We start from the raw sequence: 18,359 nt of genomic DNA, 5'->3' as shown, positions 1-18,359 counted from the left end.
AGTTCAGAGCACAGCAAAGGTTGTCCACTGGGCTGTGGGGGAATAGGCTTCCCAGGAGGAATCGTGTGATTCCATGGCAGAATCTCCCCACCACTCCCACTGAGGACATGCAGTTTAGCACCTCAATCCAGCATGTTAAAGGAACAACCAAACCTTCACGTAGAGAAAAACCTGCAGTTCCCTGAGCCTGCCTTATTAAGACATGGAAGCTGCCACCTCAAAGGTCAGGAGATTTGGAGGAGTAGGAGACTTTTCTACAAGCCTCTGCTGAAGATCTAAATTTAAGATCAGTAGTCTGGCTGTCAGAATCTCTGTGGGGTTTACATGTTTTTTGCACATAGCTAGAGACAAACTAATTACATGTATGCATGTTTAACCTTAATGCCTTCTCTTCTCTCAATTATCTCGTCAGCTAAACCTGTTTAATGGCTTTTATCTAGAGTGCTTCCATGACCTTTTCAACTTAGAATGCTGTGTGTTAACTTGCAGTCCCCGGGGCTGAGCTTTCAACAGTTTTCCAACCACGTGAACTTTATTGGAAGAAAGTACAGTTGGTTTTGTCTGACCAGTTTGATCTGCAATTCCGAGATGACTCCCAGATGGGTCTTCACTGTGGGATGGTATAGGAGTACTTGCAAACATGATGAAGAACGGATTTAAAAACTGAGCGTGTAAATACTTGGAGATTACTCTTGAAACACCTATTTGACATTGATAGCTTCTATACCGTGTGACAACAAGAAGCTTGTAGGAAGAGAATAGATATCTACCACTAAATTAGAAAATCCTTTATGTGGACAGTTGCAGCTTCAGAAAGTTACTAACCATGCTCTTGGAAAAGTATTTCAGTTTTGAAGTGACCAAAAGGTCAATTCTGATTTTAGCTTCTGTCTAACTTATTTTCTTTTTTAAATGTGAAACTGTTCAGATACCCAAGGAAGTCTTTAATATCAGGACATAAAAGGAGAAATTTATACTGGCACTTTGAAGTAAATTTGAGATTATAATGCCAATATTTTACTGATTAAAAACATAAAAATATATTATATTATGTCTTCTGCAGTATAATTAAACTTATGCATATTAGATGGACCACATTCTTTCCATCTTTTAAATACATTCATTGACATGCAGATGCTGATTTTTCAATAAAGATATCCAAAGAGGAATCATAATATAAATCATGTTTTCTAACATTCTTACAGTTTTATGTTTTCTGTTAATATTTTTTACCATTTTTCTTCTTGTGGCAAGTACTTTTTGTGCTATGATGGTTTATTTTTGTTTTAGGAAATTATGCCCTAATGAAAGAAAAATATTTCCCTTCTTAAAAGAAATAACTAATCCATTTGGTTATCCACATTTCTAAACCTGTAGTAAACATATCCTAAAGTGCTTGCTTGGGCTTTTTTGGGAACTGTAAGGACTGCAAATGAAAACCTGGAGCTTGTTGATGCAGGATTTTTCCTCTCTTAAAATAATTTGCAATATTTTGAATTGTATCTAAAAGACTCATCAGACCTTTAGAATAAAATCCTTACATATTGAAATCACTGGAAATTTGCTATTCATTGTAAAACATCCATGGGATCCTTCACTAAAGAAAATAATGCCTTCAGAAATGAAGCACCAATGCATGCTAATCTGTGTTTCAGGAAAATTGTGAAGATAGTGAGAGCATCCTGCTGGGAGTGATTGTACTGTTAACTCTCAGGTCTCCTGTACGTGCTTCTTATGCTCTGGGAGAAAGACTCTTCCTACCACTGCCAAAATTCTGCATTTCTTCAAGTGTGGCTGTCAGTGAGCAGTACATGGGTTATGTATAGATTTTCAGTACAATACTTGTGTTACAAAATCCACCTAGCACATATAAATACAGTTGTAAAGTAGCAGTTCAAAAAAAGGAAGAGGAATGGGTGGAGAGGATGATGCTCAGCTGATTTACCCTTCCTGACAGAAGGAGATTAATCTATCAATGAAATCCAGGTGACCTGCTGATAACAAACTAACTTGAAGGCTTCTAAAACAATTTTCTTCTGCCATAACAAATCTCTGGCAGATACAATATATGAGTATGCAAATACACAGGAAAGTATCAATGTTGATTTTAAAAAAAATCTTATTTGCATTAACCATTAATTATACAAAATATTGCACACAAAAGCAAATTGAAATACATCTTACGGCTCTCATAATAAACAGTTCCATCAAAGAACACGAATAAGAAAAAATACATTTAGTAGGGGACTGTAGCCAAAGCAGCTCATTATGACTGTAGAGTGACTTTAATATATATGACTGTATATCAGGATGATTTGGTGAATCTCTTAACTACAAAACTTTATGATGTCTACAGGTCATTAAGATAATATTATAACCTTCCAGAAGCATACAGGGAATTATGATGCATGGCAGGAAATAGGGCCCAGATTCTAATGAAAATTTAGAGTAGTATCAGATAAATTCTGGTTTTAGAACTCAATAATAATGCATAGTTCATAAATTGTGACATCAGGTTTTAAATTAGGGCAAGAAAATTCTGAGTAATATGCAGCTTCTGAGGTTAAAAAAATGTGCAGAGCTAAATTTTCAAGACGTGGTGTAGTCATCAGGGAGTTTTAGTGACACAGGGCATGAAAGTGGATGTTCTCATTTCAAGCCTGACATCTTTGAGCGTTTCTCCATTTTTCTGATTTGATATTTCTAGGTTGTGGATGTCTGTGATAAGCATACACTGTTCTAGCTTTGTTAGCTGCAGTCTTACTGTAGCTTGTACACCAGTTAAGACTAATGCCCCTTTATGTCTCTTTCAAACAAACATAGCTTTTGTTGGAAAAAGAGGCATTTTTACATTTTTAACTTAATGTCTGATTTCTTCTCCATACAAAGACTCATCTTCCAAAATTACTTTGAAGCTTTAAAAGTTTGCGACCTGTTTTTGAAAAGTATGGAGCAAACCACCATTTCTCAGTGGGAACTATGGATACTTTTTAGTATAGGTCATTGGGTTTTGGTAGAAATTTTCCCTTGGAAGCAGAAGGAGTAAAGCTTTCCAGGCTTCAAAACCACTTGTGGATAGTTCATCTTTTCAGAATACAAGTGCACATGGCTGTCAATAGTAATATTTCTGAAGCTTTATTAAATTTATTTTATAGGATTCAAAGGGTATTAGTCCATTTTTAATACTCAAATTGCAGTTTTCTTCTTAAACTTACTATGAGCCTTGGTAAATTCAGAAAAATAGACCTGTCTATTAGTATTCTTTCCTCTGAGAACTATAGGAATGACATTTTAAAGCAGTAAGTTGAAGAAATTGCCTGAAAGGTATTTAAAGAGATATTATATTAAATGGCAAAATATTTAGGTGTTGTTTTTTGTTGTTTGAAGACAGTATGCCTTTATGTTATATGCTTTCATTTGAATAATCTGTCTAAATACTTGGCATGAAATGTTTATGCAACTTTTAGTAGATTAGAGGATATATTGGCTCAGAATATATATAATCAGTTCAATATACATGAATGAATATCATATCAAGATAAAAAAAGGACATTTCCAATTCCCAAGAAAAATCTTTATTGTGTGTCATGACTGGTCCTAATTCTTTAAGCAGCAGTAAATAATAAACAGGTGCTGTTTCCAGGTTATAATTCACAATTAAAATCTCAGTTGTGTGGAATCCATGTTTGCTTGTCTGATTTGAGGAATTCTGCAGTATTAAAAGACTCAAGAAATTTTCTGAAACTGTTTATTCTCTGTACAGTCATGGATAATTGAAAGAGATGTGTTCACCTATCATTACCTAGCTTCTGCCTCAAGTCTTTGAGAAACTCATCTGTGGAATAATAAGCTGCAAAAATAATTTCATCCCCTCTCGTTGAAAGAATCTCCAACACAGAATGAGAAATTAACCCAATTACCCTTCTTTCCTAATCATGGCTGGTTACTGTTTCACAAGTGCATCTTTCTCTCAAGGCTGTTATTACTTTGTGACTCATGAGTGGCAGTCAGTGGGTTTTGTGTTCATTTTTCTCCTCTGCTCTGTTTTATTTTGTTTCCCTCTCTGCTGACTGGGAACAGTGCCTACAGCTCCACCACAGAATGTGCAAGTCGAAGCTGTGAACTCCACAACCATCCAGTTCCTCTGGAACCCTCCACCCCAGCAGTTCATCAATGGTATTAACCAAGGGTACAAGGTAAATAGAAACAAGATTTGTATAACTTCAAGTGACATTTGCCTTAACAGTCCTGGTATACAACAATTAGAAGTTGAATCTAATCATCATGGAATCTCCAAAGTGACTATATATTTTCAGGGGTATCTTACACAAATAAATGGAGAGAAGGGAGCTGAGCAGTTGTTGCTCCTAATGTTTGCAATTTAAGTTCTGAAAAGGGAATATGTTATCGGCCAGAAGTCTTAATACATTTATCATTTATCTGGACAGTTTCCAAAGCCAAAAAGTAGTTCAATATCAAACAGTTTAGAAAGTCAGCACAGGAGATATGTAGTTGTGCCACTGAAAATCAACCTTGAGATTTCTATTTACTCTAATGCAAAACTCCCATTCATTTAATTAGGAACCAAGACATCACACTAAACATTTTTCTTAACTTTCCCGCTATGATAATTTTGGAGAAATAAGAATATAAAATTTATTTATTAATCATGCTTGATGACACAGAGTTAGCATGGTAAGGCCCTGTCAATGGGGCAACTGGCAATATCTATTACAGTATGCAGAGCAGAGGGTGCTTAACAGAGCACTTGTTGGTACTTTGACCAGTGGAGTGTATGCTAAGAATGCACCTGGAGTGGTTTATTTCTGTCTCGCAGGAAGTACTGCTTAATAGAAACTTCTTCAGTGATTTGACAGTAGGGGGATAATAAATGAAGGGTTTAAAAACATTTGTGGAAAGAACAAAGAGAAATCTTGTAGGAATCACAGAGTAGGAAAAGGGAAGACAGGTATGGAGCAGGGAGGAGGAATGTTGATTTAGGTGCTGGATGGAGGAATGTTGAGTGGGTTGAGAAGGATGTGTAGTTCAGAAGACAAGCTGTGACTTGAGGAATTGTAGGTGGATTTAAGAAGTTTCAGAAGACTTGATCATTCTCTAAGAATGTCTCAAAGTGATGCAGAAACTGAGACAGAGGTATGCATGGGAGTTTTAGTATTTTGCCCAGATCTGTGTATTTCTCATAAAGAACAGTAGTGGTTTCAGAATCCCACTGATGAAGTACTGTGTACATGTAGATGTGTATGTCTGTTTTTCCCAGAGGTAGAATCAGCTCTCAAGACTAGGTGACTTGACAGGGCTGCAAGAGTATATCCTGAAACCTCAATACAGAAGTAGTACTTGGCTTCTGTTCAGACTCTGGAGAATAAAAGCACTTCTTGGCCTCAGTGGACTGCAATGCACTATAATTTTCTGGTGCAAGTCCAAGCACAGTGAGCTCAGTCAAATTTGCAAAAGTCATATTTCAGATTTTTATTTTTCATTTTATTCAAACAGGGTTTCAGTCTAAAGATTCTCAGTCTCATTGCATAGCTACTTCTAATTTATGTTTCAGTTTCTTTAGCAATGGTATAAAATAACTAAAATCATAATTTGTATCTGTCAGTGGTCAGTGAAAACTTTTGAAATTATCAGAGTTTTTCTTTGGATTTTTTTGATTGCAGTAGATTGCAACAGCTTTACCATTCCTGTTTCTCATAGGGATTGGGAATTGCAGTACAAAGACTGTGTGAGAACATTTCTGTCAGTTACTTCTATAGCATAGTTTTTTGTGTGATTTATAAATTGCTAGTGAAGGTAGTCCTTTGCTTTCTTAAGGATTAAACCCATTTTTTCCTTTAACTGGCAGAATTGTTCACCTGTATTTTCTGCACATTTCTTGAAGAACATGCAGTGAAACATACTCAAAAAAAGAGAAATTCTGTCCTCCAAAGTTATAAATTCCAATTGTAATCCACAAAGGTGATTTAGAAAATAAAACTTGCTATCCCATCAATCATTTTCCATTTTTATCTTTTCTTTGAAATTTACTTGCATTTCAAGAAGTTGTAAAGTGCACCTTTTCAAATATGAAATATTCTTAACAAAATTACTCTTTATAGTCCTTTAACTGATTATCAGAAACTCTAGACATTGTCTAAATGTGTCAAATATGGGTCATTGATCTCAGGCATCTATTCATGTTTATAAGCCTGGAATCAATACAAGTAGCACAATTTACACAGATACTGAGTAAGGCCTAGAATTTTAACATGCTTATATAAGCCATGCAATAAAGATTTTTGGACAAAATAAAAATTTCATAAGCACTTTAAAGCTTTAGACCCCTAAGCCGTTAAGGTGATTTCAAAAATTGTTTTAAAATTTCAAAGTCATTTGCCAAAAATGAATTTTTTAAGTCCTCATTTAGGTACCTACACATAAGGTGCTCCACTCTAAAAAATATTGATCATCCAGAAGATCCACTGAGATAAATGAAACCTGGAAGAACTGAGCACATCTGACAAGCATACTGTTTTAAATGCATGAAAATGTCTTCAGGAGTCTAACTTTTGGGACCTGGGTGTTTAAAATTGTAGTAATCATCTTCACAACCATTTTCTATTCTTTCTGTATTTCCAGAACCACTTGAATCATTCACTTTGTGGATATCCCTAAACCACTGAGCGCTGTAATACTCTTGGACTGTTAGGCTAGGCTGGTCGATGGGATGCTGGGGGGATGAGGGAGGGGAAGGAGGATATATGTGTGTGTGTGTGTCTCTCTCTCCCCCTTATCTCACTAACCTCCCCAGCCAGTGGGATCTTTAAAGGAACCCCAAAATAAGACAAAGCATTTATCTCAGAGTAGCACTGAAAGTACTTTCTGCCTTCAGCTTCCTTACAGCAGCAGAGATTGTCCAGACTGATCAGAGCAGCCCAGAGAGAGACAAAAGACTCATGTCATACAGATAATAATTTGCAATAATTTTGGCATTGTTCAGTAGCAGACATTGAGAATTGCAATACCTCCATGATATCAATATATCCCCCATCACTAGTGAGTATTATACACATCCCTCCAGTTATCACAGTAACAGTGTTATATCCATCTGTTCAGCGTCAGAGCTGACAGTAGTTTAACAGCATTGCTTGTTTTTTTACAATCAGATTAAGATGGTTTTGGCAGCCAAACATACTTTGATTCCAAATAGACACAACTTCTAATGCGAGCTCATCCATGTTTAAATTTTCTAGCTTTTAGCATGGCCAGTGGATGCTCCAGAGACTGTGACTATGGTCACCATTGCTCCAGATTTTCATGGTGTTCATAGTGGTTGCATCACCAACCTGAAGAAATACACTATTTACTATACATCTGTTTTGTGTTTCACCACACCCGGCGATGGACCACGAAGCACACCCCAGCTCCTGCGCACCCTTGAAGACAGTGAGTAGTCAGCAGTGGTAGAGAATCTCAATGCTCAGATTTTGTTTGTTTGGATAGAAGAGCCAGAATTTTCAAATCTGGTTGTTTAAAATTTGACCTGAGGTTCACAGTCAGTATGCAAACTCTTGTCAAGTTACTTTGCATCAGATGATGACCTCAGCCAGTTGTCCGTGTGTGTTCTTTTAACCTGTGGAAAAGGAATGATATTTGATATTTTTTTCATTATGGACTAAATCTGGAAAAATTTTTTTACATTGGTCAGAAGCTGAAAGCTTGTTCAGCTAACACAAAATACGTTGTTTATGTCTGTGAACCCTTATGCTCTTAAATCCATGTTCAGGCATCCAAATAAATGTGAATTGATCCTCTTAGGAACTGATCACTAGAACTTCCTGTGGAGGTCAATGATTAATTTGCTGTTGTTTCCTTCTTATTCAATATATTGAAAATGTCTGTATCTATATTATATTGCAAGTGTTTGTATATAAAAAAACAGGATCATAACAAAGCAGTAACTTTTATTCCACAAAACTGGAGTCAGAGTGAAGTGAAATGAGCTGGATAGTTTAGCATATAAATTATTTCCTGCATCAGAAACTGTTTTGGCCTCTGTGGCCCCCTGGAAATGTTTGCTCAAGACGAATTTGGGACTAACAAGTCTAGCATGTGTCTGATACAAATAATTTAAATTGCAGTGGCCCTCACAGCTAACTGTGTATCCACAGTGATCTTGGCTCTGGCCAGTGCTTCTGTATCTTCCTTCCATGGAGCATCATAAACACTGCTGCACATTTACAGATCCAAATCAGCATAAAAAAATGCCTAATACATCCATTAAGATATTGGTTTTAGAAATACCACTTTGTCTTAATAGGGATCTTTTAGGTTAGTCAGTGTTCCCATAAAGAAAAATCTGATTGTCATTATCATTCACAAAAGTGAGGCTCAAAGTGCTAATCCAATTTTTCATGAGATGCTCTTGAAAGAACATGAAGAAAATTAAATACTTTCCCGTGGATTTTACTTTTGTGGTTAGTCTCCTCCATATTCTATACCTGTACGCCAAGAGCAGATTGTAAACTTTTTAGAAGATCACAGAGATAACAATTTAACTAACAGAAATCTATGTGAACCACTAATATAAACTCATACTTTTTTATCTGGGAGTAAAGCAAAAGGCATGGAGGAAGGAGAAACATGCATTAGGTTTCTGTGTGTAATATTAACTTTTTTGCCAGTTTTCCTAAGGAAATGAAGCTTTTGACAGTGATGGTTTGTGAATGTATTCAGCTGTCTGTCTTAGGTCCATCTGTCTTTCTCCCTCCAATGTCATTTGAACCTTGTGGCTAATTCCAGTGAGTACAGAAGGGTAAGAAGCCAAAATACAAGAATCCTAAGATTTCACGAAAATTAATCAGCTGAGAAGAGGAAAGAGACTATTAATATTTCTGCTGAAGGGAAGGCTGCAGAAGTGAGCCTTAAAGACTGCACGAAGTGTGAGAAGGGGCACAGTCAAGACACTGAAATTGTGTCAGGGAAATGTTGGGATCATGTGCCATTTTAAATACAAGAAAATTCCATCATGAACCATAAAATGAGAGAAAGCCAGACTTGTAAAACATTTAAAACATTTATTGGTGTATGCAGCTGTATGCTGCAAGGAACCTCAACAGTAGAGATGAGCAGGAGATTTTTTTTATTTATTTTTTTCAGTCCTTCAGAATTGCTTTCCTCGGTTTTCATGGTGGCTAAGAAGTTAAGTGCAGAAAAGTATAATGCATTGTTGAATCTAAGTGGCTTCAGGATTTATGTGATGGGAAAAAAAGATTCAAAAGGACTGTCATTCATGTTCTCAGGTGATAATTTTCTGTCTGTATAGCAAAGTTAGGCAATCCTTTAGGAAAAAAATATAGTGCAAACAGATCTGTTTGCTGATGAACTGGAGGTCAAATAAAATCTGACATCCAGTCAGAAGCATTGTGTTCTGGCTTGGAGTAACCTGCACCTGTTTTTCATTATGACATTAACATTGGAATGCAACTGCAGGAGGTAATTGGAGTAAAGCTTTGCGACTATGCAGTTTGCATGTCTGCAGATAGCTGGTCCCAAATAGTGCATAATTGCTGTGCTCTTGTTGGGTATTCCTGAGATCACTACCAGATCAGCAGGTCTTTCTGTAATGCTCTGACTACTAGATATCACAGAATAGATTTGGAAATTTTCCTTACTAGGATTGCAGAATTGCAAATGTCGGTTGTAGCTGACCTACTGGCAGGCTTTGTTTTTTTTTTTGTTTTTTTTTATCATAGCTGGAGGGGGATGAGAAACTGGACTAAAGTGAAGAGGAAACAAAATATGAAATTACAGGCAAGAAATTGCCAACTGATGTCAGTGGAGCTGGAGGATACTCAGGCAGGGATCCAATGACAGAAGCACAGTGAATATAAAGTGAACAAAACCTCCTTTTTCCAGTACATCGATTGAAGGCAGAACAGCAGTTGGATCAAAAATCAGTCAGGATGTCTTCCTTGAAGATCAAAATTGAGGGAGGATGGCATATTCTTGACAGTCATTCCGTTTTATGCTCTTTCATTGCACACTAGGGAGCTGAAATTTTTAAGAGCTCTTGAGCTACATCATAAAAATCCTTTAAAAGTTTCACACACTTGTATTCATTTTACAGAAGACAGTTGCCATTATGTTGGACATTTTTAGAGTTGTTTTGAGAGAATCTATCCAAGCAGTGGCTCGGTGACTCTGTCCTTGCTTTGACCTTGCATAGGCTCTTTCTAGTTGAGAGGATGCTGGTGTGGTGTTGCTACAGACCTAAGGCCAGATAAGCTACACACACCAGCGCAGGTAAACGCCACACGCCGTCATTGAGGGAAAACAGCAAATGCAATCGCTTCCAGGGCTGCCAGCTTGATTGTTCTAATTAGATTAGATCAAGAAGAGAGGCAGAGAACAAGTTGCATGCAAGTCTCCTGCTGCCACTCTCTTTAGTTCTCTGCAGAGTTAGGATGATGACTGGATAAAGTAATTTATGTGATGATAGCCAGAGTGCTTCTTAACACCTTGCATTCTCCCCTCTCCCCTGCAGCTCTTGCTGATGTTTCCAGCCGGCTTCCCTTGGCCCTGGCTCAGTGTTTTATTTCTTCAGCCCTAACCTTGCCACGTGAATCAGATCAAAAGTAAGTGGGGTTCTCCTGTTAACAGATTTCCTTTTCTGATTGCCAGAGCCAGGAGCGGTGGGACACCTGAGTTTCACTGAGATTCTGGACACGTCTCTCAAGGTCAGCTGGCAAGAACCTATAGAGAAAAATGGTATCATTACAGGCAAGTATCAAATGCTATCTCCTTTCTTTTTTTTTTTTTTTTTCTTTTTTTTTCTTTTAAGTGTGTGTGGTGTAGAATGTATCATTGCAGTGAAAAAAAATGTTTGTATAATAGAGCATTTTGGGACAACTGGCTACTGCAAGTGCTGGTTTCCTGGTCCCTTTTTTGGGTAATTGAGATGTCAGCTAGGGCATGTTATAGAAAAGTGCAGGTCCAATTACTGGCAGCTCATGATTGTGGTCACTGAAAATGGTAGCCTCTATTAGAAATCAGCTCCCCATGGAGTTTCTGGTCTTGTTAAATCTTCTGTGACCTCCACCTGTGTTACTAAATTTCTGAAACTTTGTGAAACAGTGTTTGGCCTTTGCCGGAAAGGTGGGGGGTTCCTACATGGAGTTTACAGCTGCAAAATCTGGATTGGCATTGCTAAGATTTGCAATCAAGACCAAGCCTGAAATCAGCATTATCCTTCATCTGTGATCAAGTGGTCTGGCTGTGGACTGCGTGACAAAATTTACATGTCATTACTTAATTTTGTATAAACTATCACAAGGGTTCAGAACTCTCTTGTTTCTCTTTGGTGAGCTTGCTGTTTGACAAGCTGTTTATCTATTTACTGTATGCCAGTGTAGATACAACATCAGAAATTTCATTATTTTTCATAAAGGAAGCTATAAATAGTTGAGAAAATCTCTAGTTCTTATCAGCAGAGGCAATATTGTTTTCAGATGGGAAACTATTACAGCCGCACAGGATGGACATTCCATTTAACAAAGGCTTTCAGGGTTTTGAAGTGCAAGAAAGCTCCCAAATTTTAAATTACTGAAGCTAAAAATCATAATTGGGAAGGGAGAAGATCGTTTCACATGCATCAAAATATTTTGTTCTGGGAACAGTAACATAGAAATGTTTAATTATTTTTTTTTAATTGTATTATTAATTGTAAAAACAAAATACATTTTAGGAGTTAAAAAAAAATTCAGACTTTCTGGCCCCTGAACACTTAAATGTTAAATCAGTCTCATTTCCTGAAGCATTTTAACTTTGACAGCTCTTGTTATTTTGATAGGACTCACACTTGTCAGTGTTTTCTCTGTGTATCTGTAACATGCACCATTTGTACATGTGTCTTCTGTGCTGTTTATACTATATGTGGAATCCTTATGCAGATCATCTTATGCCTTTATACCGTAGTAACCTTCCTGAAATATGCATTGATTTAAGTGGTCCGAGAACATAAACTAATGACTTCTGAAAGCAGAGCAGTATTGATTCAGTGAAGATGGCCAAAGCCTTCAAGCCTGAGTGCTTAAATCTAGGTACCTAAATCCAAGTCTAGCTGTCTAAGTAAGATGATGTAATACTCATCCTTGTTAAGCACAAGTTAGAAGAACTATGTTTAGTGTTGCAGAATTGCTTTGCTTGTTTGCTGCCTCCCAGAATGGTTTGAAATGTGGTGGAGCACAGTGATGGACTGTGTTATATTTGGAGCAAATTGTTTCAGAATTAACTCAAGAATCTCTATTGTTCATGAAGAAACACCAGTGTAAAAATACCCAGAGAAGTTTATAAGGAAAAAGAAACATCCTTAATGATGCAAATTGCATTTGGGTTAGAAGAAAAGAAGAGCAAAATTGTTCATGCCCAGAGTACCTCAAAGGTTTATAGAGTGCTGCTTGGAGATCTGAGTGCTTAGGGAGGCAATTATTCATCATTTCTGCTCATTGATATCTTTACTGGACCTTCTTGTTCTGTGCACCAGTGCTGGGAGGAGGCGAGCACAGTGGGTGGTGCCCGGCAGGCAGCCTGCTCTGGGAAATTGCCCATTACTCTTGCTGTAAATTTCAGTATCTTCCTTGTTCTCTCAGTAAACATTGATTTATGAGGACCTGGATATAGACGGACAGTTTGTGATTGGGTGTACTGCTCTCTTGTAGAGAATTTACTCCAGATCAACAGAAAATTATTTCTGAAACTCCTCTGGTCATTAGTTTCCGTTAGGCAGCATTTTGTGGGGAGGGTGTAGTGCCAAAGCATACAGGAAGGCTCTGTGGCACCTTTCCTATTCTCACTTAACACTGGAGCCAGAGGAAACACTCAGCCCAGGCCGGCTGGACTCCCCCGTGCACATTTCTGGCAGTGATCACGTCTGTAAAACAGAGAGCACATTTTTACCAACCACATGTCCTAAAGTTCTGCCCATCTGTCAGTCATTGTGGCTTAAGTGCTACTTGGGGGTACAGTGGATGTTGTTTCCTTTCCTTCAGCATTTTTTCATCTGTTTTTGTTATGCATGATTACATTTGCCTTTGTGTCTGCTCGGTGTGTATGTATGTATTTTCTGTTTGCATTTTTTTTGTATGATTAGAATTTAACTATACGTTCAGGACTGAAATATCTAACAGTAAATGCTGCCTCTTTGCCTTTTTCTTCAATTTGCATGTGAACTCAGGATATTTTTCCTGGTGAACATTTTTTCAGAAAATAAATACATGGAGACTATGTGCCTAATGGTCAGGAACGCTGGGTCTTATCCCTGTGATCACAAGGGATAAAACATAAAATGTTCAGAGAATAATTTCCAACATTTGATCTATAGCCAAAGCTTATCTAGATGGGAGAGAAGATATCTCAATCACTTAAGATTGTCTAGTGCAAGGTGGATGAAACTTTCTATTGTTTGTAAGCAACAAATGGATAGAGAGAACAATAAAAGTCCCCTGTTTATCTCCTTCTGTTTTTTTATTTCTTTGAGCAACCTGTTTTGTTTTATTCTGTGGTGATACTCCTTGATTCCCTCTGCTGGACCATGTGTAGGGTTCAAAACAGGCTTGTCCTCAGCTCCCGGTCAGACAGATGAGCCCTTGCTCAGCCTCTGTGCCATCCACAGCTGCACACAGATGTTCTGCTGGCTGGGGACACAGATGCTGGTTTGTGTTCTCTGTTGGGAAGTGGGGAGAGGCACAGTTGCACTTTTCTCAAAGTCCTTCTCAGTCTTCCCCATTGCCCTGTCCAGAACAAACAGCACCCACGGCTTCTGAAAGAAAAGGGTGTGTTTGTGATGGTCATTCTGTTTGCAACTCCTTTGTGCCTCTTCACTGAGTATCAAATAGAGTGGACAGTCATCTCCCACCTTTCTGTTCCCACTCTCTTAATAAACGCAAGAGTCCTTAAATTTTGTCCAAATCTTCATACAGATTACAGTCTTGCCTGTGCTACATAAACTCTGATCGCTAATAAATGACTCTCAAGCCTTTTCAGAGAGCACCAAACCACCACACTGTCTGTGACATATTGGTAAATTACTGACTCAATTAATTCGCATTCAGACACTTAAAACTGGTTCCAGATGAGCACTCAGAAGTTTTTTCCCCTTCCTCTGTGTAGTGCATAGACAGACAAGCAGTTGCGGTGTAGCTGGAATTATTGAAGTATCACTGCCCCCTCACCTGAAACATAATTAGTGACTGTGTGAGCACTCCAAGCCTGTTTTCATGCAAAATGAGGTTAAGAGAATCTCTGTCAGAGATGGCAGCTAACACCAGAGGAAGAATAACATCTCACACCTCTCACACTCTCATAGAAATATTTGTCTCGGCATGCTTTTAGTTCATGAGATGATGTTTCCTTATTGATTAATATCGTAAGGTATTTTGCTATGTCAATTTGTATATGTTAATCAGCTTAACTTTTTTTAAAAAACCCTTTTTTTAAAAAAAATAAGGGGGCTGGGGGTTGAAAAACCCTCAAGACCCCCAGCTGCTCTGAATTCCTCATCTTAGACGGTGGGAACATGAACCCAGTAGGGAGTTTCTCTAGCCAGCTTGCCTTGTGCATGGTTCACTCAGTGGGATTCCTTTCTGTTAGTCCTTTTCACTCACTTCCATTTCGCAGGCATTCAAGAGCTATGTATATTTTTTTTTTCCCCCCCTGAGTCAAATCACAAAGAAAGCTGCAATCAAGCAAACTTTTCAGACATGCTCTCTGGAGACTGGCACAGTGAGGTTCAAATGGGTTCAAATGAGAATAAAGTGGGACTGGGCAGGAGGAGGACAAGCAAATTTGGAGGTAAAATTGAGCAAATCAGACAGTAGAAAGTTTCAAAAGTTCTTGGAAGGCAAATGGTTATCAAAGTGACAAAAAGGAAAGCCTGGTTATGACAGAAGAATAATATGGAGGTCAGGGTGAGTGCAGTTTTGGACAATACATTGGCTATACTATGATTTTGAAAGAAAGGATAATGATTCACCCTGCTAAAGGATTTGTGCGAGGAACAAGCAGTGGGGAGTAGAGGTTTTTCAGTTCCTAGAAGTTTCCCACAATGTTCCTGCCTGATTGTTATTATCAGATTTGTAAGTATTTCTAGATATACAGCAGCGAAGGTTACTTCAGCCTGGAAAGGGAGTAGCCATACTAAGTATATATAGATTTTTAATTATATATTCCAGCTGGTGAGAAAATGTTATAATTTCCAGTGTTTCTTCCTATTTGTTTTAGTAGAGTTCACAGAAGGAAAGGTCCACCCTTCTCTGAGATTATCCCCAGGTTTCCTGGCCATTTCATAGCAAGCACTGTATCATCATAGGAAGGAAGATATAGTCGCTTAATGGGCAGATGGTACCCTATGGGGTACCTACATCAGCTGCTGACTGGGGACAATAATATTAGGAGAGTACTCGGGTATTTTAGCCAGTGTTTACTTCAACTTTTTTTTTTTTTTTCCTGCTTAGAAAACATGACCACAGTGGAGTAGAGTAAGAAACAAGTCATACCACCACTGACCACAGGAAAATCTTGCACATGCAGGAATTTACCAGTCCCTGGGTTATTGTATAACTGTGCTTTAGAAGAAAAACTACACCCCACCACTGCTACGACCCACTAACTTCTGTGTAATTGTTTTTCAGGGTATCAGATCTCCTGGGAGGTGTATGGCAGGAATGAATCTCGTCTTGCCCGCACGCTACCCAACACGACGCTGGAGTACAAGATCACAGGGCTGTCATCTCTCACCACCTACACAATCGAGGTGGCGGCTGTGACCGCGAAAGGGAGCGGATGGGTCACATCCTCCACCATCTCTTCTGGTGTGCCCCCAGGTGGGTGAAACTGCATGAAGCAAATTAAAATGGGCTGATTCTTCATGTTTCTATCTTCCAAAGATCACAAATTAATTCAGTAATAATAAAAATGGTTTTATTTATAAAATATTTGAATTCTTTACCACATAATTTAATTTTAATTTTTAGAAGAGATTAAAATGTTAAAATGAACACACTTGCAATTTGAAATTGCCAGAGAGCTGAGGCTATTTAATACAGATACAAAAAAGTTGTAGGGATGGCAGAAGGAGTGGACAAAGTAATAAAGTGGATACAATACAGAACCTCTTGACATTTCCAAAGTAACATAAGAATGAAATCTAAATCAATTAAAAAGTGTTGCTCTGGGGGAAAAATAGAGTTTGGATGATGTTACAAGGGAAAGGTTTTTCCATTTATAAGTAGTATGGCTTATGTCACCTATGAGAGGACACATATAATGAAACTAAAATCTTATTTGCGAGATTTGGGAGCTGTGGCCTGAGAAAAATTTGGGAGGATGTAGTCATGTACTGCATTGTCAGTTACCATTTGGGCACCTGTAAATTTAGCCTTTTTGCATTTTGTTTTTAGAATTCTGCACTCTCCCTCATCCAGTAGAGAAAGCAAAGTAAAAAGCCAATTCATACCTCAAGCAGTTTCAGTTGATTTTTAGGTTATACAAGTTGAATTTTCCAAAGTGGAGCAGTTGGTATACATCACTGGTAACCTTTTCCCCTTTTCTGGTATTTTTTAACTTTTCTATATGCCTTGAAGTATGTTTGCCTTTCTTTTCTTTAATCATAGGTAATTGTAACAAGCTGTAGACTGGATCAATGTCATGCTCGCTGTTGTTAGACAGATAACAGCATTATCCTACTTGGTCAGGGTTAGTTTACGCATCACAGTTCCCACAAATGTGAAGTAAGAATCAAAAAATATTGTGTATTTGTGCATAATTGAAATATATGTTGAAAAGCTGCCTACTTTTGCCTGCAGCATTTGCACATAGCACAGCATTATGAATGATTACTGATTATAATAGTAATTTCCATTACTTACAAATGCAGGTACTATTGGGAATTTATTCTAAACAATCTATATGTATTCTCTTTCCTGGGCTTGCTTTTGTTGGTAATTCAGATAATATTAAAAATGTAAAAGTCACTGTAAGCTTGACTGATGTGAGGCAAAGATCTGATTGGGGCTGCAGATTTTTCTTCCTAGAAGGTCACCCTCTTTATTTGCAACAGAAATTTTAAAAAGAATTTATCTACTTTATTCAAGCATCAGAAATGCTCTCTAAAACCCATCTATTATAGGTCAATATAAGAATCAAATGATCTTCCCTATACACTACCCAAAAATTTGAGTATTTCTCTGTTGTTAATATAATAAAGTTGTAGGTACTCTAAGAAATAAGTAAAAAATATAGTCATTTAATTCTGGAGAGACAGAAATACAGTGAAATTAGGTGACTTTGTGAGTGATTGGCAGATCCAGAGATGAGAAGTACCTTTCCCTCTGAGCCACCATGCTTTGTCAGTTGTGCAATTTCTCTAAAATAGTACCTGTAATTCTGTAGATAGGCTCGCTCTTTTCTTGTTAGATGTGTAAAATGTGGTGCATGCTCAGAGCAGCAGAAATACTAATACTGTATGTAATACTCTGACAAAAATAAATAAAAAAAACCCCACAGCTATTCGGTCTATTATATTTGTTACCAAGGCATTTTATATGCTGAAACACTGAATGTCAACCTTTGTTACTGGCCTCTCAACAAGGAGAATTTCCACCTCTCATTTACATTTCTATTTCTTCAGAACTTCCAGGTGCTCCATCCAACCTGGTGATTTCCAACATCAGCCCTCGCTCTGCCACGCTTCAGTTCCGGCCGGGGTATGATGGAAAAACCTCCATCTCCAAGTGGATAGTTGAAGGCCAGGTATGTCCCTGACAAAAAGCTCTTAATGAAGTTTCTGAGGGGTTAAAAAGAGTCTAAATAGTGAATTGCTGTTCGGATTACAGTTTTTGTTCAATTTTGGATAAAAGCTGTTCAGTAAATGGCCTGATAGTAGCTGTTCAGGTGGTCCTGGAAAGTTTGGAATGCTTAGCTAAGAAATGTCTGTGAGAAAAGGGTCATATGAATGCTGTAACTTCTGTTCAAATGAACAAAAGAAAAATATGCTATATAATAATATATACATTAGACTGTTTAGCCTTTAAATAATTCACATGGATTTTTGTAATGTAACTTTGCTTATGTTCAGAAGAATACCAGATCTGCCATAAGCAACACATACAGCAGAGCGTAAGTCCATCCATTTATTTTAAAATGGATTTCAAAGCTGTGTTTAGATTCTGTTAGGTGTATTTTCAAACCAGATGCAAACTGGGAACTATTGTCTAATAAAGTCAGAAATGTAAGGAAGAATTTCACTGTACAGTAAAGATACCATTATTCATGACACTGAGTGTATTTTTCTATCTTGTAAT

The 18,359-nt window shown here is 37.6% G+C and overlaps 1 protein-coding gene across 3 annotated transcripts in view; it reads left to right on the top strand.

Moving 5' to 3' along the window:
• Positions 1 to 18,359, top strand: part of SDK1 (sidekick cell adhesion molecule 1) — a 422,401-nt gene that overhangs the window by 308,297 nt on the left and 95,745 nt on the right. For all 3 annotated transcript variants that reach the window (XM_033000330.2, XM_033000329.2, XM_033000328.2), the window contains exons 18-22: positions 4,081 to 4,196; positions 7,254 to 7,446; positions 10,684 to 10,782; positions 15,690 to 15,881; positions 17,687 to 17,808. In XM_033000330.2, the coding sequence (XP_032856221.1) occupies positions 4,081 to 4,196; positions 7,254 to 7,446; positions 10,684 to 10,782; positions 15,690 to 15,881; positions 17,687 to 17,808 (722 nt within the window). The remainder of the gene's footprint in view (positions 1 to 4,080; positions 4,197 to 7,253; positions 7,447 to 10,683; positions 10,783 to 15,689; positions 15,882 to 17,686; positions 17,809 to 18,359) is intronic.

Source organism: Tyto alba, unplaced genomic scaffold, assembly GCF_018691265.1.
Source record: "Tyto alba isolate M040663 unplaced genomic scaffold, T.alba_DEE_v4.0 Super-Scaffold_28, whole genome shotgun sequence".
In the NCBI taxonomy this organism is placed as follows: Eukaryota; Metazoa; Chordata; class Aves; order Strigiformes; family Tytonidae; genus Tyto; species Tyto alba.
This window is presented reverse-complemented; position numbering and strand designations above follow the sequence as displayed.